The following is a 23,712-nucleotide window of genomic DNA, read 5'->3' as shown; positions in this document are numbered from 1 at the left end:
TTGCATACTGTATGTGTTAAGTGTATGGCACCATCACATTCATATTTATTTTAAAGATGACATCGATTGATTGATTGGTGTGTACACGCATGTCCACAGTTCAGATCACAACTGAGGTAGTCATTTCTCTCCTTCCGTCGTGTAGGTTCCAGGGGTCTCACTAAGGTGGTCAGTCTCGAGCAGCAAGTCTGTCACTTCTGATGACCCTCCCCAGCCCACTAGCACATTAAGTTCTTGTTTACAGGTTAATACACAGTACTTAGGTTTGCGGAGTGGTATTTGATCATTCTTTGCCTTTGTTTCTGTTTCAAGATGACTCAAGGAGAACTGCATCTAGTGCTGTCCCAGAGACGGGCCCTCCTGCAATGCCTCGGCTACCTTCCTGCTGTCCCCAGCACTCACCGTGCGGAGGGACGTCCCAGAGTCACCATGCATTAGCACATCCACACTCAAGTTGTTTTCAGCAGCATGGTCACCATTTCCAGCATCATCACCACCACCACCATACTCCCCACCCAGCGGTCCCAGTCTCCCCCTCCTTCAGCGATCCCGCTTGTCCTGTGGAAAGACCTCCTCAAGTACAGGCTCCTTGTGGTGCAAATAGCAGCTCTAGTTCCAGCTACCACGATCAGGTCTGTGCTTTTCACGAATAATTTCCTCTCTTCCTCTTTCCCACTTTCTCTCCCACTCCCTTTAAAAAACAAAACAAAACAAAACACCTTGTGTTGCCTTCAGAAAGAGTGGAAAACCCCAGAGATGTGTTCTATTGTATGTGGTACTGTCAAAGTGAGTGTATCCATGAACTAAGCTGTATTCTTTTTTTTTGTTTTTTTTTTTTTTTTTTTTTTTTTGAGACAGGGTTTCTCTGTGTACTAAGCCATATTCTTGAATGCAAAACAAGCCTTATTTAATAAAGCTGTGAATTTTTTAATTAAATCTTGGTTTACAGAAGGTTGAAATTATTGCAAACAAGAGTGCCAGCCTCTTAAAGTTGTTCTTTGACTTATACATGCATGTGCACTTATACACACACACTGAACGCAATTAGAAACAAGACCCCAAAAGATGTTATTTCAGGGAAGTCATGTGACTGGCTTGTCATGTGACTGACAAAGCAGAGAGGAGTTGAGAGGATACCTTTCTGTGCCTCCTGACCTTTTTTTTCTAAAGCACTGTTTTGCCTTTCAAATTTTGTTGGCTGTCTCTTTTGGGTTCTAATCACTTCAAATTAATGGAGAAGTCTTCTCTTTAAAAGATGAAGCTAGTGCTGCCATCAGGAGGGATTTGCAGAGTTAGTTTAATGTACGACTGAAATTTCAGATGGTGTTCTGCTTCAGGGTATTAACTGGTTGTCTGAAGCCACTGTGTCTCTGGGGAAGGAGATGTGTGGAAGGCCCTGCCATAAAGGAAAGCTTCCTCTTACTAGCAATGGGAGTTGAAAACAGAGTAGGCTTAACTAGAATGGTAGGCAATGATGAGGTAGCTCCACTAGCTTCCCTGTTCATGAGAGAGAGAGCTGTTGACAGATGAGTTTGTCACAGACTTTACATTGTTGAGTTGGTAAAGAATACAGCTGCAGTCAGGCAGAGATAGCCAGATCCCTGAGTTTGAGGCCAGCCTGGTCTTCAGAGTGAGTTCAGGGATAGCCAGGGCTACACTGAGAAACCCTGTTTCAAAAAAGGAGTTGGAGGGGTGAGGGAGAACCCCAGCACTCAGAGGCAGAGGCAGGTGAATCCCTTTAATTTCCAGGCGAGTCTGGTCTGTATCGCAAGTTCCAAGATAACTAGGAATAAATAATGAGACCTTGACTCAAAAAAAAAAAAAAAAAAAAAAAAGAGGTGTGTAGGAGATTGATCAGTTATATAAACAATGTTTCCTTTGGCTGGAGTCAGTATATGACTGTCTTTGCCAATTCTGTTCACCTAAGAGCGATGGTTCTTACTCGTGTGTCATGACCCCTGTGCAAGTGTGTGTGTGTGGGGGGGGGGGGGTTTGGACCCATCAGAAAACACAGACATTAACATTGCAATTCCTAATAGCAAAATTATAGTTATGAAGTAGCAATGAAAATAATTTTATGGCTGGGGTCACCACAACTGTATTAAAGGGTTGCAGCATTAGGAAGATGATAAAATCACTGTTGATTGGCTTAGCTCACAGTTGTCTTACATAACAGCCTGGAGCTGATGGGAATAAGCCCCAGGAATCACCCTCTCTGCCTCCCCAGGGCTGAGGTTATAGGTGTGCACTTAGCTTGTCATGTGGTTTCTGGAGAAATCAAACTCATGTCCTCATGCTGAACCATCTTCCTAGCCACATGTGACTCTGGAGATAAAATCTTCAGTAAGCTGGGTTGGCTTTGCTCCTCCTTCCTGAGGGCTAGAGTGACACACCTGGCTGTGTCACTTTCTCTGGAAGGTACAAGTGTACTGAACCTAACTGGTAGATAGTGTGTTTAAATTACTTAACAATCCCCCTCCCCCAAAAAAGAGGCAGGTCTTGCTTTATAATCTGCTTTAGAGTAAGATCCAAGTGTTTACATGTGGGTTTTTTTTTGGTGGGTAGGGGTTGGATTTTTTGTTTTTGTTTTTTATAATTAATTTAATTTTACATATCAGCCATGGATTGAGGGGCTGGTTTTTTCAGACAGGGTTTCTCTAGCTTTGGCTGTCCTGTAACTCGCTCTGTAGACCAGGCTAGCCTTGATCTCAGAGATCCGCCTGCCTCTACCTCTTGAGTGCTGGGATTAAAGGTGTCCACCACCACTACCCAGCATTTAAGTCCACCGCACTACCCAGAGTTTTAAGTAACTAGCACATAGTTGTGTCTATTTCTCTATACAGTAATTTGATACACGTAGATAATGCATGGTGAGCAATAGAATACCCTTCATGTCCTTCACAAACAATCATCATTTCTATGTAGGGAACATGAAGATTCTAGTTTATTCTGACATACTCATTGTTGGTGGCAATTGTACTTTGGGCTTTTCAAGTCACATGCTTTGAGGGAAGAAAATGTTAATTTTTCCTAACTCACTATGTAGCTCAGGCTGACTTCTAACTCACAGAGATCCTCCTGCCTCTGCCTCCTCAGTGCTGGACTTAAAGCTGTGTGCCACCATGCCTAGCTCGCGCTCTCTCTATCTCTCTCTCTCTCTCTCTCTCTCTCTCTCTCTCTCTCTCTCTCTCTCTCTCTCTCTCTCTGTGTGTGTGTATGTGTGTATGTGTGTGTGTGTGCTGTTTGAGGTTTTTGTTTTGTTTTGTTTTTCGAGACAGTTTCTCTGTGTAGCTTTGCGCCTTTCCTGGAGCTCACTTGGTAGCCCAGGCTGACCTCGAACTCACAGAGATCTGCCTGGCTCTGCCTCCCGAGTGCTGGGATTAAAGGCGTGCGCCACTAACGCCCAGTTTGTTTGAGTTTTAGTTGAATATTATAAAATAATATAGAAAGTTTGGATAGACAGGTTGTTAATAATAGAATTCTAATGTTTTCAATGCTGTGATAGCATACTGTGTGAGGAGTCCTGAAGTCCTGATTTCAGAGGAACATAGGACTGCTTTCAAACCCTGTTTTCTTCATTTATGCAGGTGTTCAGGGAGGCCAGAAAAGATGTTCTGGAACTATAGTTTCAGGTAGTTGGGAGCTACCTACTGTGGGTGCTAGGAATCAAACCTAGTTCTTCCGCAAAAGGATCTTATGTTTTTAACCAATGAGCTATCTCTTTAGTCCCAAGAAATAAATCATACAATAACATATCAGTTAAATGTTTATCTTCTATCTTATACCTCACTTAAATAGAGTTGATTTCATATTTTGAGTGTAAAAATGCTAATTTTAAAGTTCAGTCTTCATACAGTATTGTCTTTGTGTTTGATTTTTCTCATACAAGGATTACCATTTCCAAATTCATTTGAAGACCTTGTTTTCGTAGAGATCACTAGGGATAATTTGTCATGTGACAAGAAATGAAGTTTTCATGAAAGTTGAGAAAGGTAAACTCTAATTGTTCTTTACCCAGCAGGCATTGCCAGTTGATCTGAGCAGCAGTGCTCTCAGGACTCACGGAAGTGGGGGTTTCCATGGTGCATCTGCCTTCGACCCCTGCTGCCCTGTCTCTTCTTCCCGAGCTGCGGTCTTTGGCCACCAGGCTGCTGCTGCCCCGACTCAGCCATTAGTAATAGATAGCTATGGCTCGAGCATGGTTGCACAGCCCCAGCCCCAGCCACCTCCACAGCCTTCTCTCTCATCATGTCGGCATTACATGCCACCACCTCCTTGTAAGTATGAATTTAAAGGGCATGGAATTAGAGTAAACTTGGTTTATAAGTTTTACTTGGCTTAAGGGTGCGATTTATTTTTTCCATACAACTGTCTGTGAAATTGAGATGTATTTGAGTGGCACCTTATATTCTTAAGGACATTTTAAGGGAGTTGGCTTTAGTTTTTAGGAGTCACTTAAGAAATGTGAAAGTTTTGTAGTATTTGTAGGCATGGTAAAGGAAATTTTATTCAAGAATTCTCAAGTTCTATTCAAAGAATTCTGAGTTAACAAAGGCATAAGAGAGAGGATTTTGACAGAATGACTGATTTGGTATGGGCAACAACAGAACCTGGCATGGCAGCTCTAAGGAAATTGGAATCCATTAGATAGTTTGAAATTGATAACTCTCCAGGGGCCGTGTAACATAGCACTTGATTGAGTCTGAGCTAATTATAAGATGGAAGCTTAACAAAGACTTTGTTAATAACTTACACTAAGAGTAAGCCTGCAGGTTAGTAAGGAAATTGCCTTTTGTTTTGGTTGTCTGCATTTCAGTTATTTGTCCTCTTGAGTTTCTTCATTTCAGTAGTAAAACTTTGCCTTGTAGACAGAGCTGGAATCAGGCTAAACTGTGGACAATGAAATTAGTGATGTATTATTAGGTTCTCACTATTACAGTATGAAATACAAAGTTTGAGTTAGAACATGTTTAGAACCAGAATTTGTTCTGGATGGGTGCTGGAGAGACAGCTCAGCAGTTAAGAGCACTGGCAGCTCTTCCAGAGGACCTGTTTTCAATTCCCAGTACTCACATGGCAGCTCACGCCTGTTTGTAACTCTAGTTCCAGGGCTTCTGACACATACATGTAAGCAAAACATCAATTAATATAAAATAAAAATAAATAATAAAAAGCCATTTCATTATACAATATTCTGCATTTTTATTTGATTTAATAATACATTGTTGTTGTTGTTTTCTCACCATGGTTAACTCATAAAACTGGAGCTCAGAGCCAGACAGTGGTGGTGCACACCTTTAATCTCAGCACTTGGAGGCAGAGGCAGGCAGATCTCTCTGACTTTGAGGCCAGCCTGGTCTAAAGTGAGTTCCAGGACAGCCAGGGCTACACAGAGAAATCCTGTCTTGAAAAACAAAACCCAAACAAAAATACTGGAGCTCAGTGGTATTTGTGTTTTTTCCACTCCCTCTCCCTTATTGGTTATTTTTAAACGCCTTCAGAACATTCCATTACCTTAAACCAGCCCTCTCTTGATGAATGTTTAAGTTGTTTGTGCTTGCTTGAGTCTTTCTGTAGTGAAAGAAATGCACTTTCAAGTCAGTACTGTTACATTTCTCTTGAAGAGGTAGTACCGGTTTTCTGCTTGTCATTGGGGAGCTCTGTGAGCGAAGGTAGGGATTTGAGTTGTATCCCCATGTGAGAGGCATTTTGACTGATTTCCCTGCTCCAGGCTGCTGTTCCCCTGGGGAGTGTATTTGTCAATGTGTAGTTTTCCTTTCCCCACTTCCCCTTCACATTTCTAGTACACTTTATGTACAACATGTTCTAATACCCCCTTTCATTGAAATCCTACTGGGAGAGATTGGTTGAGAGAAAGCACTGGTTTTTACATGAACTGGTGATCTGAGTGGACTTTTCTAGCTCTGGCAAGTTAGCTTAGAGACTTTTGGTGAGCTATTTGCCACCTTTGTTTTCATTTTTTTATGCTGGTAAAATAGGAATAATTATGATCAGGTATAGATGGCAAAACTTTGGCTCAGTTACTTTGGACACCACTAATACTATTACATTAAGAAAACTTGTTTGCTTTAGAAAGTGCTTGGTCTTGAAGTCAGTGAAACCACTGTGCTTGGAAAGCCATCTCTGGAATGTTTTGTGATCTGTAAAGCTCTGCTATCAGATGATAGAAATAAAACTGTCTGCAATTATTTGGGAAGGAGGTTGAGACAGGGTCTTAAATATGTGGCCTGGAACTCATGATCTACCTCCTACCTCAGCCTCCTGAATGCTGAAATGCAGGCAGGTATGTACTACTGCATTGAGCAGAGGCTCCTCTCAGCCTTTGAGCCAGAGTGTGCACTGCGCGCTGTTTGCTATAGTGAATAAGAAGTTAAACAGTCTTCATACTATAAGTGACAAGTAGACCCTTTGGTTTTGAACCCAAATTTCCTTTATACAAAGTATTAAAATGTAATTACATTTCTAAAATGAGGAAATCATAGGTATACAGTTGAATTCATAAATAAACTAAGTGAAAAGCTATACAATAAGAAACATCATTGGGGCAAATGTAAACATGAATGAAGACACTCTGAATTCCCAGCGGTGTCCTTCTTCCAGAGGACCCAGGTTCACTTCCCAGCACCCACATGGCAGCTCACAACTGTCTATAACTCCTGTTCCAGGGGATCTGGCACCCTCACACAGACATAATTGCATGCAAAACACCAATGTACATAAAATACAAATAAATTTTAAAAAATTGACTTCAAAAATGACTAGTAAACTAATAAGAAACTGTAGCTCCAATTTAGATTACTAGGCTATCCCCAAATGATGGGTTGTGAGTGGGCTGTCAGTAAAGTGCTTATCATTCAAGCATAAGGACCTAAGTTCTGTTTCCAGAACCCATGGAAAAAAGCTTAAACATAGTGTGCTGTGTGCCTGTAATCCAGGTGCTGGAGGACCAAGACAGGAGAGGTTTATTGGCCATCAGATTAACTGCACTGAATCAGTGAGCCCCAGTTCCCAATGAGAAAACCTCTCAAAAAAATAGAGTTGTCCTAGTTAGCTTTTTATTACTATAATAAAACACCATGACCAAAAGCAACTTTAGGGGGAAAGGGTTTATTTGACTTACAGTTGCACATCATAGTCCATCACTGAAGGAAGTCAGGACCGGAACTCATACAGGGTAGGAACCTGGAGGCAGGAGCTGATGCAGAGGCCATGGAAGGGTGCTGTTTACTGGCTTGCTTCCCCTAGCTTGCTCAGCCTTTCTTCTTAAAGAACCCAGGACCATCAAACCTCCCCCCCCCCCAAAAAAAAAAAAAAAAAAGAACCTAAGGACCAACTACCCAGGGATGGCATCACCCACAATGGGTGGGGTCCTCCCCCAGCAGTCACTAATTTAAAAAAAATGCCCTACAGTCCAATCTTAGGGAGGCATTTTCTCAATTGCGTTTACTTCCTTTCAGATAACTCTAGCTTGTGTCAAGTTGACATAAAACTAGCCAGCACAAAAGTTAGTAAGAACACCACTCGATGTCAAACTCTGGCTCCCATACGTACACCAGCGTGCACAGAAATGTGCAAACAGACACACTACCTAAAGAACTGTTCTGTTCTGCCTGGCATGGCGGCGGTGCACACCTTTTACTCCCAGCACTCTGGAGGCAGAGGCAGGGCGATCTCTGTGAATTTAAGGACAGCCAGGGCTGCACAGAATCCCTGCCTTGAAACACACACACACACACACACACACACACACACACACACACACACACACACACACACACACACTGTCCAGTGAAATGAAGTTTGGACTAAAATACCAGGTTTCTTATTTATCTCTCTTTTTCCTTTTTTCATTGTGTTGTTCAGCTTGATTTGAACTTAGAATCTCCTCACTTAGTCTCACCATTCAAGGAGCTGGGATTATAGACGGCACATTATACCTAGACTGACTGACTTTTAATGTCAAGTAGATGTAGGTTTCTTAGTAAGAGAGATGAGTATTTCAACAATGATGGAAATGTAAAGATTTTCATTGAAGATGTGAGAGAAAGCATCTTGTTAAGCTTCTCTGTCTGTAGTACAGGATGTGACATGAAAGGCAAGGGCAGCAGTATGTATGAACCTGTGTCCAGGGGACTGAGTCCCTTTCCTCTCTACAGCTCTCTTGACAAGAAATCATTAAGGAAAGTGAAACATTTAGGAACTAGCTGCATGCTTGAAATTCCAGCACACGTGAGGCTGAGGTGGGAAGGTTGCACGTTTGAAGTCAGTTTGGATTATGTAGCAGGGTATTGTCTGCACAAACAAAAAGCTGTAATTGATGGAAAAATTTTCATTTCTGCGATTTAGTCATGTGTGTTGTGTCGTCGTCTCCCCCCGCCCCCCCCAGTTTCTGGGCTTGGACCCAGGACAATGTACCACTAAACTATGTTCCCAGTGTTCAGTCTGACTACAGAAAAGCAAAAATTTGTGTGGTGGGGAAATAAACACAATTTGGAAAAATATTCATCCTTTTTATTACAAAATTTCCACATAGACAAATAGTACTTTAAATAAGAAAATGACAAACAATCTTAGAATACAAGTCAACAATTCTCGGGGGGGGGGGGGGGGAAGACTAGTGATTAGAAAATAAATTAATCTCTTAGATTCACATTTTTTTTTTTATGTGCATTTGTGTTTTGACTGCATGAATGTCTGTGTGAGAATGCTGAATCTCCTGGAACTGGAGTTACAGACAGTTGTGAGCTGCCATGTGGGTGCTGGGAATTAAACCCAGGTCCCCTGGAAGAGCAGCCAGTGCTCTCAACCATTGAGCCATCTCTCCAGCACCTCACATTTACTTTAAAAATTTAGGCCAGGTGGTAGTGTCACACACCTTTAATCTCAGCACTCAGGAGGCAAAGGCAGGCAGATCTCTCAGAGGCCAGCCTGGTCTACAGAGCGAGTTCTAGGATGGCCAGGCCTATACAGAGAAACTCTGTCTTGAAAAGCTAACAAACAAAAATTTAGAGGGGTTGGAATGGTGGTCAAGAATAAATACTGTTCTTCCAGAGGACCTGAGTTTGGTTCCCAGCACCCTCAACTACCTGTAATGTAACTCCAGCTCTAGGAGGTCCAATGCACCCTTTCAGGCCTCCATGGGCACCTAAACATATAGCAGTCAAAGACATACACACACACACACACACACACTAGCATATAAGTAAAATTAATGAAAATCAAATCTCTTATTAAACACTTGGTTGATTGTGTGGGGCTAATAATATATACCTGTGTCTTATAGATGAGTCTATTAATTATAGTAACCTTTAGAGAGGGTGTTTGGTCAGCAGCTAACTGTATTTAAGGTATTTTTTCTGACACAAAACTCATACAAATTTTATGGTAGAAATGGTCTGTGCTTGTGTGCATGTGTGCACTTGTTTCAGGGTTGGGGGAACAGCACATGAGATGTTACCTCAGCATTTACCAGTTTTTATTGGGGTACTTTTCCAGAAATTTTGGTACAGTATCATAATAGGTTGTTGTAAATTGTAACACTGTGAATGAAGTCAATCTATATGTATTGACAGGAAACACTTTTCTTACAGATGCTTCCTTGACAAGACCACTGCACCATCAAGCCTCGGGTTGCCCTCACTCTCATGGAAATGCCCCTCCTCAGACTCAGCCTCCCCCCCAAGTGGATTATGTTATTCCTCATCCTGTACATGCTTTCCATTCTCAGATATCTTCTCATGCAGCATCTCACCCTGTGGCGCCCCCGCCCCCAACTCATTTAAGCAGTACAACTGCACCCATCCCTCAGCATCTTCCTCCTGCTCACCAGCCAATTTCACACCATATTCCAGCCCCAGCCCCTCCAACTCAGAGACTGCACCCTCATGAAGTGATGCAGAGGATGGAAGTTCAGAGGAGGAGGATGATGCAGCATCCAACGTAGGTCTCATGGTTTTAAGGAAGCTGTGTTTGCTTTCCTTCATGTTCTATTGGTCTTTCACGTATGAAATCTTGCATGATTTGAAACTAGGTTTCACTGTATGGACCAGACTGGCCTTGAATTCATAAGCCTCTTTGCTTAGCCAGAGTGCTAAGGTGACAGATAAGCACCATCACACCTAGTAGGGATTATGGACACAGTAAAATAAAGCACAGTGTAGCTGTAGTAAATCTTCACCACACTAGGAAATCACCTTTATTTATCTATTTATTTATTTTGGTTAGTGATGCTGGACATTGAATCCATGGCATCCTGCACATAATAGAGAAGTGTTCTACCACTGGATGAGCTTTATCCCCAGCTGGAGAAATACCAACCACAAAATAACTTTGTTATGTCCTATCCTTCATTGTAGCTGGTGACAATGTGTCTTTAAGTAAATAAGTCTGTTTCTGTTATGATTGATATGAACATTGATCCTGAAGAACAAGATTGAAAGATGTCCAAGATCTGATTTGATTTATCATGTTATTAACAAGAGGAAAGTATAGTAATAGAAGTTCTAAAACTGGTCGAGCGGTGGTGGCACAGGCCTTTACTTCCGGCAGAGGCAGGCAGATCTCCATGATTTTGAGTCCAGCCTGGTCTATAGAGCCAGTTCTAGGACAGCAAGGACTACACAGAGAAACCCTGTCTTGAAAAACCAAAAACATACAAACAAACAGTTTCAGAAACTGACACAGAGGGTTGGGGTAGAGCTCAGTTTTGGGGTGCTGGCCTAGCTTGCATGAAATCCTGGATTTGGTCCTCTGCATTACATAAGGAGCAGGCATGGTGCTGTACTTGGGAGGTGGAAAGTAGAGGAGGATCACAATTCTGTTCAAGACCAGCCTGGGCCACATGAGATCCAGTCTCAACAAAGCCATTAAGGCTTCCAATAGTGTAGTGTCCGTCCCCCCCCCCCCCCATATTCATAATAAGACTAAGACAACATTTTCTTCTGACAATTCAGGATTTGATATTCCCAATCATCTGATTTATGAATTATCAAGACAGCGGGTTGTAGTCCAACTCACTATCAATTTCTGTAAATAAAGTTTTATTAGAAAATAGCTTTTTCATTCCCATATTGTCTCATATTTTTGGCATGACAAAAGATCTAGCTGGTTATTTTTTTTTCAGAGATCATATGACTATAGACTTGATGTTTTAATGGTTAGCCTTTATAGAAAATGTCTATGGAGCCAGCAGGGTGGCTCAGTGGGTAAAGGTGCTTGCTGCCCAGCCTAACGACCTGAGTTTGATCCCCAGGCCTACATGGTGGAATGAGAAAACATATTCCTGGGGCTGGAGAAATGGCTCAGCCGTTAAAAGCACTGGCTACTCTTCTAGAGGACCGTGGTTCAATTCCCTGCACCGACATGGCAGCTCATAACCGAATGTAACTCCAGTTCCAGTGGCAGTGTATCTGACACTTTTACAGACACATAGGCAGGCAAAAACATGAATGCACATGAAATTAAAATAAATAAATTTTAAAAAAGGAAAGAAAACAGATTCCTGCAAACTGTCTTCTGACCTTTCTCTAAGGGGGGAAAAGCTCTCATATTTTAATCTATTAAAATGATTGGATTTTTTTAATAAGTATAGCAAAATAAAAATTTCCATTTTTTTTTAAGCTTTTAACTTTTTAACATTCTGCTATTCTCTTAATTAAAATATACACTGTAGAAGTTTCAAAAGAATGCCAGAATTACCTTTTTTGTAGAATTTTTTTGTTTTGTTTTTGAGGCAGGATCTCACTATGTAGCCTTGGCTGGCCATGAACTTTGTAGACTAGGCTAGCCCTGAACTTACAGAGACCCAGCTGCCTCTGGCTCCCAAATGCTGAGATTAAATGTTTTCACCACCATGCCTGGTTTCCTGAATGATATTAAACTAGAGATAGTAGAATAAATGAGCAGTGAGTTTGTGTAGAGAATTTCATGTGTCGTTTTATTTAATAATTTTATAATACACTTTTAATGCAAATTAATTTCATCATGATTTTTATAGATTTTCATAATATTAACAATTTTTTTCTGCATTAAGAAATAACCAATTATTCAATTATTTCCAGTGGTCTTTTTGTGTTCTGTGTTTCCAGGCGGGCACATGAACGTCCCCCGCCCCATCCACATAGGATGCACCCAAACTATGGCCATGGGCATCATATTCATGTGCCTCAAACCATGTCCTCACATCCTCGCCAGGCTCCAGAGAGATCTGCCTGGTCAGTACCTCACTTATTTCAAACTGTGCTAAGCAGCTTCTGGGAAAACTGGGGAGAAATCCCTTGTAGTGGAATGCATACCACAGAGAGCGGCTGTGTGGAGAAGCAGTTCTGCTGGGAGGAGCTGTCTCTGGGAGGGAAAGACAGCAGGATCTTGAGTTCTGGGGCAGGAGCCACCTGAAACAGGGAGACAGCTGTTAGTTGCTTTTAAGTTTTGTATCAGATGATAATTGTGTGGACTGGGGACATTTAGAATGATAACTCAGGTTAATCAGTGTATCCATACCTCAATCTTTTTTATTTTTCTATGATGGCATTTAATGTCTCCCTTTAAGCAGTTTTGGGTGTATTGCTGCCCACTCAGCCACGAGGAGATGCTGTGGAAATGCAGAACTTATTCCTGTGAAGTGAATGTTTGTGTCTGTTGACCACAGTCTGTGTCTCCACGTGCCTCTCCTTCCTGGCCACACTCTTTAGTTCTTTACACCTGAGTTTGCCTGACAAATTCCATATGTAGTCGAGAGGACTTACAGGCGGAATTTTCCATCTAGACCTCTGATCAACTCTGTCCCACCAGCTGCTCCCAAATAACCGCACAGAGACTTAATATTAATTATCAGTGCTCAGCCAATAGCTTAGGCTTATTTTAAGCTAGCTCTTATAACTTAAATTAACTCATTTCTATTCATCTGTGTACTTTCCATCCTGTTAGCTTTATGTCATGGCATCTCCCCAGACTCCTGTGACTCCCCTTCTCCCTAGCATTCTCTCTGCCCTGATGACTCTACCCAGCCATGAGCCAATCAGCTTGTTACTAATAATGAGAGCAACACATCTTCACAGTGTACAGAAGGAGTATACCACAGCAAGGACTAGAGTATTTTTCTGTTTCCTGAGTGTCTGCCACTAAGGTCAGACTCCTGATGTGACCCTCTTTGCCTGGCCTCTTTATCCACCTCCCTAGTCAGGGCTCCACCTACAGTGTCCTCCATTGGACAGAGAAGTCTAGTTTGTTCTGGAGAAATGGGTGTGAATTACACTCCCTTTTGAATCCGCTTGCGGTCATTATAGCAGAGCACAGAGTGGAGTAAGCAAGTGGAGCTTCATTCTATGCCACTTTGGCCCTTCTCGTGGGGTTACAGCTCAAGGTTTTAGGTGTAGAAGCTCTTCTAATTGTCATTGACACCAAGAAGCCAGCAAGCACAGGCCTGGGGACCCGTGTCACATTCAGATGAACCTACAAAGCAGTCAGCTCTTATTTGGTGTGCTCCTTGAGGAGAGCAGGTCCTTGGTTGTAAGGGACCCTAGGAACCACTTGTTATCTGTCTTGCTTTCATGACTGAGTGGAACTGAATTGAAATGCTTTTCTGCTTATGCTCACAAAATGAAGCTTTTTGAACATTTATTTCTGAAATACACTTGAAATTATTTGTAAAAATTTTGGTGGGGGGCTGTTACATTTGCCTTAGCTGTATAAGTTAAGAATCATTACAGGATTTTTGAAATTGCTTCCACTTCTGTTGGAGGTAAAGAGACTGTAAAGGAAGACATAGAGTTAAACTGCTCTCACTCTTTCTTAGGGAGCTGGGGATTGAAGCCGGAGTGACCGCAGCTACCTACACGCCTGGTGCGCTGCACCCTCACCTGGCCCATTACCATGCCCCCCCTCGGCTTCATCACCTACAGTTAGGAGCACTTCCTTTAATGGTAAAATGAGCGTTTGTAACCCTCTGATGACGTGCCTTCTAAAGTAACATGCCTTTTCTATGGTTAAAGATTGTATTAGAATGTTTTGGTACAGTAGATATTTTACTAGAATTTAGGAATAATTCCCTTAATTAGTTAGATGTTGTATATGCTATGAAAAGATATTAGGTATATTGAAATCTGAGTTTGTAATTGAATTGTAAAATATACTCTTGATGTCCCACATGCTGAGAAGTGGACTTTTCTGCACACACAGGTGCACATGCTCTGCTGTCACCAAGATGCAGGCATCAGAGAATTGGCCCTCAGTGCATTGGGTCTGCTGGGATGCCATCATATGTGGGTGTTGTTGCTACAGTGTTGACAAACAAAAAGGTCACTGTAACACGAACTGTAGGTGTGAGGAGAAGAGAGTAAGGACTCTGTTGTACAAGGGCCACCGCAGAGTCCTCATTGTCTCTTGTCCTAGGCAGCTTGGAATTGGAGGACTGATTGTGCAGAGGTTGATAGGGTCGAGAGCTGTCAAACAGCAACAGCACTGGGAGTCCACCTAAGCTCGTGTCTCCAGATGTACCAGCTGGGGCAGCTCAGTGCCAGTGTTTGCCCGGCCTTTGCCCAGCACTCCGGAGCCTGTGTTCAGTACGGGGAGTGGGGGGACGAGAACACAAAGCTGCTCTGACAGGAAACAGGACTCAACAACCTCAGGAGAGTCTGTTGTTGCTGCTGCTGCTGTTTTGTTTTGAGACAGGGACGCTCTTTGTAGCCTTGGCTGTCCTTGAACTCATATGTAGATTAGGCTAGCCTCGAACTCTGAGAGATGCCTGCCTCTGCCTCCCAGCTGAGATTTTTGGTTGTATTTATGCTTTTTGAGTGATTTAATCTGATGATCCTTGGACACATCTCCTCAATTTTGGGATTTCCGTTAGTTTGAGGCCAGCCTGGTTTATAGAGTGAGTTTCAGGACAACCAGGGCTACACAGAGAAACCCTGTCTTGAAAAACAAAACACAAAAACAAATAGTAATGTTGGAGAAAGTGAAGAAAAACAATTTAAATGTTGGAGATTATTTATAAATAGGATGGTGCTCTGTCTCTTTCATATAGTCAGTTGACTTGGATGTCTGCTGCAGTTACTTTGCGTAGTGGCTGGAAACACAACCATTGAAGAGAGATGGAGTGTTGTAAGCTCCTAGTCTTGAACCTTGGTTTGTTCGTGTTTCTGTTTAATCACTGATCTGATGTATATTGATGATTTGTTCACAGTTAGCACGCAGCAGTAGCACTACAGTGCACATCTGAGCAAAACTTACCTGACAGATGTTTGCTCCCCGAGGTGAAACAGCCTTCCTTGGATAGCCCCCCCAGATGGTGGTTGAGAACTGTATTTGGAGCCACATTAAACATGGAAAGAAAGCCCGTGGTAAAAGCATCACGGGAGAAGCATGCCACTAAATAGATGCAGGAAAGCTCAGAGAAGGCAGAATCTGGTCAGCATCAGTGGGAGCACCAGGTCAGGCAGTGCCAATTTTTCAACACACTGCATGACCCTAAATGGCCATAAAGAACAAGTGTCCCTAGGGTAACAAATAAATTTAACCTGTGGCCAGCTCACAGAAAATGGAATTTGAAATATTCAAGATTCATTATACTGAACACATTTTTTTTAAAAACCTGTTAAAATTAGTTTCACTGACAGAATCAATCAAGAATATTCCATGCTATTATTATTGAGAGGTTGACATGATCTTATGAAAGCTTTAACTTCTTAAGTGTGTTTGTAGCTATCAAGAAACCATCAGGCTTAGTTAGTAAGCTTGAATGTGTGTGTGTGTGTGTGTGTGTGTGTGTGTGTGTGTGTGTGTGTATTATGTGCATTTATTTATTCATTCATTCATTTATTTACTTATTTGCTTGCTTGCTTGCTTGTTGAGACAAGGTTTCTCTACATAGCCCTGGCCATCCTGGAACTTACTATATAAACCAAGTTGGCCTCAAACTCTGAGATCTGCTTCCTGAGTGCTGGGAATTAAAGGCGTGCACAATCACACCTTGCTTTTTTTTTTTAATGGGGTAGGCAGAATGTATTTTGCTGTTGCCCAGGCTTCCTTGAAAACTAGAGCTAGCCTTAAACCACCTCAGTCTCCCTCAGTCTCCCGAGTAGCCAGGGCCAAGTATGTCTCACTACATCCAACTATATGCAGAGTTCTTTGTGTAAGAAATTTGTTATCTTATGAAACAGTTATTTTCCTTGTTTCTTCCACCCATATTTTCACAGATGAGAGCTTGTATTTTAAGGGGAGCCTAACTGTCCCTCTTAATAGAATGTGTAGTTGGAGTCATGTTTGTCTTTGAGTTGAGTTCTTGAGTTGAATGGAGGTTGAATATCTTCAAGGTTAGTAATAAAATACAATCTTAATGACTTCCTCCATCTCTTGCATTAAAAACAGGTTCCTGACATGGCAGGCTATCCTCACATCCGTTACATTTCTTCAGGACTGGATGGAACATCATTCAGAGGTCCTTTCAGGGGCAATTTTGAGGTATGAAATAAAATAAATGGTATTTTTAGTGCAAGAGTTAATTTAATGTGTGTTCATTGTTAAGTAGGATAGCTACTGTGGCTGGGAGTTAGAAAGCAGCCAAATGTCTGATTTTCTACTATTGCCTCTGGGACTTACACAGAGATTGAAGAACAGTATCTTAAGTCAAAAATTAACTGGTTAAAGAAATTGAATGTGAATATCTACCCTAAAAGAATATAAAAATTTTAGCCGGGCGGTGGTGGCTCACGCCTTTAATCCCAGCACTCGGGAGGCAGAGCCAGGCGGATCTCTGTGAGTTCGAGGCCAGCCTGGGCTACCAAGTGAGTCCCAGGAAAGGCGCAAAGCTACACAGAGAAACCCTGTCTCAAAAAACCAAAAAAAAAAAAAAAAAAAATATTAAACTGGGTATGATGGGATACACTTTTAATACAAGCACTTGGGAGGCAATGGCAGCATAACCCTGTGAGTTTTATGCTAGCCTGGTCTACCTAATGAGTTCCAGGCTAGGTAGCACTGCATAGTAAGGCCCTGTCTTGTAAGAACACATGAAAGGGGCGCTCAAGAGATGGTTCAGTGGTTAAGATCCTTGGCTGCTCTTCTAGAGTACCCAGGTTCAGTTTTCAGTACCCATATCATGGCTCACAACTGTCTGTAACTCTGATTCCAGGAGATTCAATACCCTCTTCTGGCCTTCTCAGACACCAGGCATGAATGTAGTACACAAACATATTCTTGGGGTTGGGGATTTAGCTCAGTGGTAGAGTGCTTGCCTAGCAAGCAAAAGGCCCTGGGTTTGGTCCTCAGCTCTGAAAAAAAAAAATCTTAAAGGAATTGTGGTTTTAATACTAGTTATTCTTCACTTTAAGGAGCTGATTCATCTGGAAGAAAGATTAGGAAATGTCAATCGTGGAGCATCCCAGGGAACAATTGAAAGATGCACATATCCACATAAATATAAAAAGGTGAGGGTTGTTAATGATCATAATATGGAATGTTATAGACCTTTGATTCTGTGGAGTATAACTACTATAATACTATTGAAGTGATTCCCATGATGAAAATTATCTCAACTATATACTCTGAAATTTCTTCCCATACTCTGGTCTTTCCTGTTCAGATGGGAAGTCATAGATTGAAGTGTTCTTCAAGATACTTTAGTGCATTTTATAATACTCTTTTTTTTGGGGGGGGAGGGCAGAGAGACATGGTTTCTCTGTGTAGTTTTGGTGCCTGTCCTGGATCTCACTTTGTAAATCAGGCTGGCCTCGAACTCACAAAGATCAGCCTGCCTCTGCCACCTAACTGCTGAGATTAAAGGTGTGCGCCACTACCGCCTGGCAATACTACAGTATTTAGGCTGTCCTCTTACACCTAACAGGTGCGGTGGCCACACCTGTACTCCCAGCACGAGAGTGCCTGAGGCAGAGAGATTGCTGTGAGTTTAAGGCCTGCTTCGGCTATAAAATAAAACAGACAACATTAACAAAAACAATGATTAGAAAAAGAAAAAGAAAAGCCGGGCAGTGATGGCGCACGCCTTTGATCCCAGCAATCGGGAGGCAGAGGTGGGCTGATCTTTGTGAGTTTCCAGGCCAGCCTGGTCTACAGAGCAAGTTCCAGGACAGTTGGGGCTATTACACAGAGAAACCCTGTCTTGGAAAACCAAAACAATTAAAACACGTAGCCAGTTCTTTTCACTGATGTTTAGTTCATATTTTTGTAGTGTTATATGTGGAAATTTCAAACTAGACATAAAATAAGCTGCTCACAGTGAACAAATAATGCTCAGTGCTGTACAGAGAACACTGACCATAGAAGTTACTGTTGGTATTTTTCATGTTTTCTAAGAGTGTCAATCAGGCATTACCACTAACTATATCTTTTTTAAACTAAATGCTGTAATTGGAATTAACTTACAAAAATGTTTGAAATAGTCATTAGAAGAATAATTTACTTAACTGTGTTGAAAGAGTAATTATGCAGACTATCATCGTCATGAATTAACAGTAATAGGGTTCAGCTTAGAGAATCTGTTACTTTGCTTTTCATGCTGACTTTTAGGAGTCAGTAATTAATTGGTAGTCACTTAACTCATCTGTTAATTCATGACTATTTATAGGAAATGAGTTACATATGAATATGTGGTCTTGTCTTGTTTTTGTTTTGTTTTAAATAAACACAGACTTTACTCAGTTGTTCAATAATGTCATCTCTGCTAATAAGGTAACAACTGATTGGTTCTCACAGAGGAAACTGCACTGCAAACAAGATGGGGAAGAAGGGACTGAGGAAGACACAGAGGAAAAGTGTACTATCTGTTTGTCTATTTTAGAGGAAGGTGAAGATGTGAGGTAACTAGATACTTCTTGTGTAAAGTCTGCTCTTAAATAGAAAGGACTGCAGTGTGGCTCAGTGGCAGTCTAGTTGCATAGCCGTGGCTTTGTGCCTCAGCTCCACGGATAAGTGATTGATTCACCAATAGAACACTCGATCTTAAAGGGGCATTTATTTAAAAGTAAACTGGAAACCAAATAAAGATTATTACTTATGTACTCATTGCCAGCTCTGTAACCAAAAGAGTAAAAGAATCAGAGTCATGGGGGGAGTCCATTTCCATTCTGAACTCTACCAGAGGTTGTATGGGGAGTGTCTGTATGAAAATGTGTCTTTTGTAAATCTTTCAGGAATGCGAATTTGAGAGGGTTTGGGGATCTAGATTACATAGGGTCAGGGTCATCTGTATGTACTCTGTCTTCAAAACTTTTTTTCTTCTCTTTGGTTTTCTGAGACAGGATCTTGCTATATAGCCCTGGCTGGCCTTAGACTCACAGATATCCATTGCCTTTGCCTACCAAGTGCTGGGATTACAGGCATGTGCCCCTATGCCCAGCATAACCATACTTTTGTGACTTAGCAAATGTTACCATCCTAACCTAGTATTATTTGAAGGCATTTTCTTTGTATAACTGTTTTGTTACCATCTTGATTTTTAAAATAATAATTTAGTGTCATATCAAACATGACAGCTCTGGCTAATAATTTTTTTCTGTTCCTAAGGATAATGTCATCAAGCCTTTTTGTTTGTTTTTCTTCAAGATAGAATTTCTGTGTATTAGCCCTGACCATCCTGGAACTCCATCTGTAGATTCCTTGGCTCATTATACCTCTTCAACTAGTAGCTGAGAGAGGAAAAAGATACATTATTGTATAGTACACGATGTTATAAGGGTTGTTTTTTTTTTTCCAAACTGCATTTTTTGGGTGTTGGTTTTGTTTTTGGTTTGAGACAGGGTTTCTCTGTGTAACAGCTCTGGCTGGAACACTCTATAGACCAGGCTAGCCTCAAACTCACAGTAATAAGGGTTTTTTCTAAGTCCTTAAAAAATGTAATACTACTTTTCTTATGTGTATGAGTGTTTTGCCTGCATATAAGTTTGTGCATCATGTACATGCAGGTGTTCAAAGAGGCCAGAAGAGGGCATTGGATCCCCTGGAACTGGGTGCTGGGAATCTCCTGGTGGCCCTCTGGAAGAGCAGCCAGCACTCTGTAGGCCCTGTGGGGTTTTTTGTTTTGTTCTGTTTTGTTTTTGACATTCTGTTTGCAGTGAAGGCATGTAGCTATTGAGTCAGTCTCCCTGGTGTTACTACTGATAGTGTCCAAGAAGGAAAGAGCACTTGTACGTGTTATCTGTGGGAAATGTTACGCTACGGGGATATGAAGAGCAGCTCTTTAGTAAGCAGAAGTAGGTTACTTAGGCAGCAACGTTCACCCTACTCTTAACTGTAGATTTAGAGTCACCCTATCTTTATTTTCCAGTTTCTATTGGCAACTTGGTGTGATACTTTGAAGTGAACATCTTCTTTTAGCTCACCTATAAAGCAGTGGCATTTTGATAAGTGGATGTGCTGATTATCCTATGAAAACAGTATTCCTTACCTCAGGCATGTGCTTTAGTCTAATGTATAAAGATCCCCAGGGCTGAAGTAATGTTACATGTTTCAGCCTTCTTTAATTCCTACAGTATCGCTACTGCTACAGCAGTCTCCAAAGCTTTTGGAAGACAGTTAAGTGATAGGTATTTCAGAGTCCTCGCAAGCATCATGATTCGATAATAAAAGGGTTTGAGGCATCATATAACAGGGTATTTTCATCTCCAGTGCCTTGGCCACTCATAAAAGGCAAAGCTAGAGTAACTGCCAGTGTGATTCTTGATTTGACAGTTCTCAGAGTTTTATATATGTTGCCTCCATAGACCTGTCAGTTATCTCTCTTGTTAACTCATATTGTCTAAAATGCCCTTTTTATAGTGAACAATTCTTAGAGAAGATAGGGGTGTGTGTGTGTGTGTGTGTGTGTGTGTGTGTGTGTGTGTGTGTGTGTGTGTGTGTGACTGTGTATGTACACATGCACGCACACTCGAGCATATGAGTGCCACAGTGCACATGTAGAGGTCAGAGGACAACCTGGAGTGTTGGTCTTCACCTTTGAAACAGAAATCTCCTTTGAAACAGCGTCTCCATTTTTAAAGTTCACTGTTGTTTGCATCAGGCTAGCTGACTGTAGCTTCTGGGAAATTTGTTTGCATCCCATTTCCTGGATTACAGATGTGGCATGCCCGTCACATGCTGCTTTTTATGTGCATTCTGAGGATCTGAGCTCAGGTTGTCAGGCTTGCATAGTAATTACTTTGCCCACTGAGCCATTCTGCCAGCTCCAGTCTTTGTGTGTTTAACATAAAGATGCTTAGTTACTTCAAAAGACTTTATATCATTCATTTGCAAATCAACGCCTCATAGAATTGTCATGATTTTAATTTTTGCTGTTTGTTTTCATCTCCAATGATAGACGCCTTCCATGTATGCACCTTTTCCACCAAGTGTGTGTTGATCAATGGCTGATCACCAATAAGAAGTGCCCCATATGCAGAGTGGACATCGAGGCCCAGCTGCCAAGTGAAAGTTGACACCATGTTTCAGAACTCTTGCTGTCCCTCATTCCCATCCTTCCTGGTACTGCAGTCAACCAAAGATGGCATGACTTAGCTGCGCAGATCTGGAAGCCTTGAACTCTGAGTGCTGACTCTGCTATATGGTACAGCTACCGCTAGACCTACAACTTATGTACACAGTTGATTGGATGTATTTATAAAAGCTTTGTGTTGGTTTTTTTTTCTAGATTCGACATTTCTTCCTGTATCATTTTACTGTATTTTTGCATGATTCCTTGTATTGCATTTCTTTGCACATATATGGGCTTGTGACCCTAAACTTGCAGGCAAGATTAGCTGCTTTAGTAAGTAGTATTTTGTGGTCTTTTTGTTTTTTTACATAGTACCTTGAGAATTATGAATTTTTTTTATCCATTACTAACCTTTAATTTAATCAATCATGTACTTTAGTTTAATGTATAAAGATCCTCTAGAAAATGATAATATTGTGTATTAAGACATTCCTTAATTAAATTAGGACAAAATGGCTGCTGTATATTTACAATATGGAGTTCTGAGTTAAGTACCACCCTTAATACTGGGAACAGAATGCAACCCATGTCAATCAGATGCAGGTGGTACTCACATGACCAGCGTGATCAGTAGGAATTTTCTTGATGTATCCTTTCTTCCAGCACAGTGCAAGATAGAGTTGCTATTGATGCCGTATGTTTAGACTGCTGTTCTCACCCTATTTATCTTTCTCTATGCCATTTGGAACTTGATTCCCTAATCCAGTTTTTGCTGCTGTGAAACAGCTTTGACGAACACTAAATATTCATTTGAGTTAGCTGGGTTGTATATACTTGCAGATTTTAAAAAGGATAGGGAAATTGAAAAAGACATGTAGAATTTTGTTAGGTCTGCTAAGCACGGATAATGAAGATATCTGCTTACATTAATTTTATAAAGTCATTCAGTCAGGCTTTAGGATTCAGTCATTGGCAGGTATCTATGCATTCGTAGAACTTCTAAGGGTCCCAGGTTCACTTTTAAGGGATTTTTTTATAGTTTAAATAAAGTCAGCTGAATCTACATGTCTCTTGTTTTATTTCTCTCTAAACTTGAAAACAGTAAATCTGCAGATACTGTGAGGCACAGATTATATTGTCAGGCTACTGTTGGCTATGGTTATAGACGCCCACTTCAGACATTACCAAGAGTCGATCACTGATTTCAAATTGTAATTTCTATAGTTAAGATTTACAACATAATATAGAGTACAAGTTAACATACTAACATTTCTCCTTTGGAGGAAGTTTTAATCCACTTCAGGATGCATATTATCAAGATACTTTCATATACAGGATAGCCTAATTTTATTTGTTTAAATATGCTTAATATGCCCAAGATTGCAAATGCATCCAGTCAGTAAGACCACTGTCTGTATGTGGAAGACATGTTCCCATGGATCATATGTGAAGATGTCAATAAGCTTGCATTAAGCCACCTGCTTTGTAAGTGGATTGATTAATAAATAACTTATATTTCTATTGTCTTTGTGTTTCATAATTAGTGTTTATAAAATGGTTTACACTGGACATCTTGAAGCTCAGATGAGATCCACCTAACTGATATTTGCATAATCTGGTGCTTGTTTTCATTCAGTTTTGCCTTTTATGTCACCATAGAGCAATTCTATCATCAGCATGTGTCTACAGAGTATGCATGCTGATAGAGGGTGATAGAGTTAACAGTATACTTGTGAGGCAGAGTGAAGCCTGGTGTGGAAACATTTCCAAACTCCAGGCATCCTGAGTTCCATGCCTGACACTGAACCATTTGGTTACCAGTCTACATTATAGAAGGTCAGGAAAGAGTGGAACAGTAACCCAGGTCTTCTCCCTCACTGGGGAAAAACCAAAAAGTAGACAGATGCATATAAGACTGCCATTAGAGAGCCTGAGTCTATGCAAGAAGTTGAGAACCTAGAAGTGAAAAGGAGGGGTGTGTGTGGACAGGTGACTCAGCGGTTAAGAGCGCAGACTGTTCTTCCAAAGGACCTGAGTTCAGTTGCCAGCACTCATATTAGGTAGTTTGCAGGCTCCAGAGGGATCTGACACCTTTGACCTCTGCAGGAACCTGTACTCATGTGTACACACCTGTACATATGTACATATATATTTATTTGGTTTTTCAAGACAGGGTTTTTCTGGCTATCCTGTAACTCGCTCTAGACCAGGCTGGCCTCTAACTCAGATCTGCCTGCCTCTGCCTCCTGAGTGCACCACCACTGCCCTGC

The 23,712-nt window shown here is 41.3% G+C and overlaps 1 protein-coding gene across 38 annotated transcripts in view; it reads left to right on the top strand.

Moving 5' to 3' along the window:
* Nucleotides 1–22,968, top strand: part of Rnf111 (ring finger protein 111) — a 75,873-nt gene extending 52,905 nt beyond the window's left edge. For 8 of the 38 annotated variants that reach the window (XM_076576623.1, XM_076576626.1, XM_076576624.1 and 5 more), the window contains 9 exons: nucleotides 313–632; nucleotides 4,019–4,277; nucleotides 9,612–9,960; nucleotides 12,108–12,233; nucleotides 13,814–13,940; nucleotides 16,387–16,479; nucleotides 17,349–17,444; nucleotides 18,730–18,833; nucleotides 21,329–22,968. In XM_076576623.1, the coding sequence (XP_076432738.1) occupies nucleotides 313–632; nucleotides 4,019–4,277; nucleotides 9,612–9,960; nucleotides 12,108–12,233; nucleotides 13,814–13,940; nucleotides 16,387–16,479; nucleotides 17,349–17,444; nucleotides 18,730–18,833; nucleotides 21,329–21,446 (1,592 nt within the window). In that variant the 3' untranslated portion in view covers nucleotides 21,447–22,968. Of the gene's footprint in view, nucleotides 1–312; nucleotides 633–4,018; nucleotides 4,278–9,611; nucleotides 9,961–12,080; nucleotides 12,234–13,813; nucleotides 13,941–16,386; nucleotides 16,480–17,348; nucleotides 17,445–18,705; nucleotides 18,834–21,328 lie in introns of all 38 variants that reach the window. The other 30 variants (XM_076576628.1, XM_076576612.1, XM_076576629.1 and 27 more) reach the window with 7 other exon arrangements.
* Nucleotides 22,969–23,712: the final 744 nt, after the last annotated feature.

The sequence above is a fragment of the Peromyscus maniculatus genome, chromosome 7 (assembly GCF_049852395.1).
Source record: "Peromyscus maniculatus bairdii isolate BWxNUB_F1_BW_parent chromosome 7, HU_Pman_BW_mat_3.1, whole genome shotgun sequence".
NCBI classification, from domain to species: Eukaryota; Metazoa; Chordata; class Mammalia; order Rodentia; family Cricetidae; genus Peromyscus; species Peromyscus maniculatus.
The sequence above is the reverse complement of the archived record's forward strand: the minus strand, read 5'-3'. Positions and strand labels throughout refer to the sequence as shown.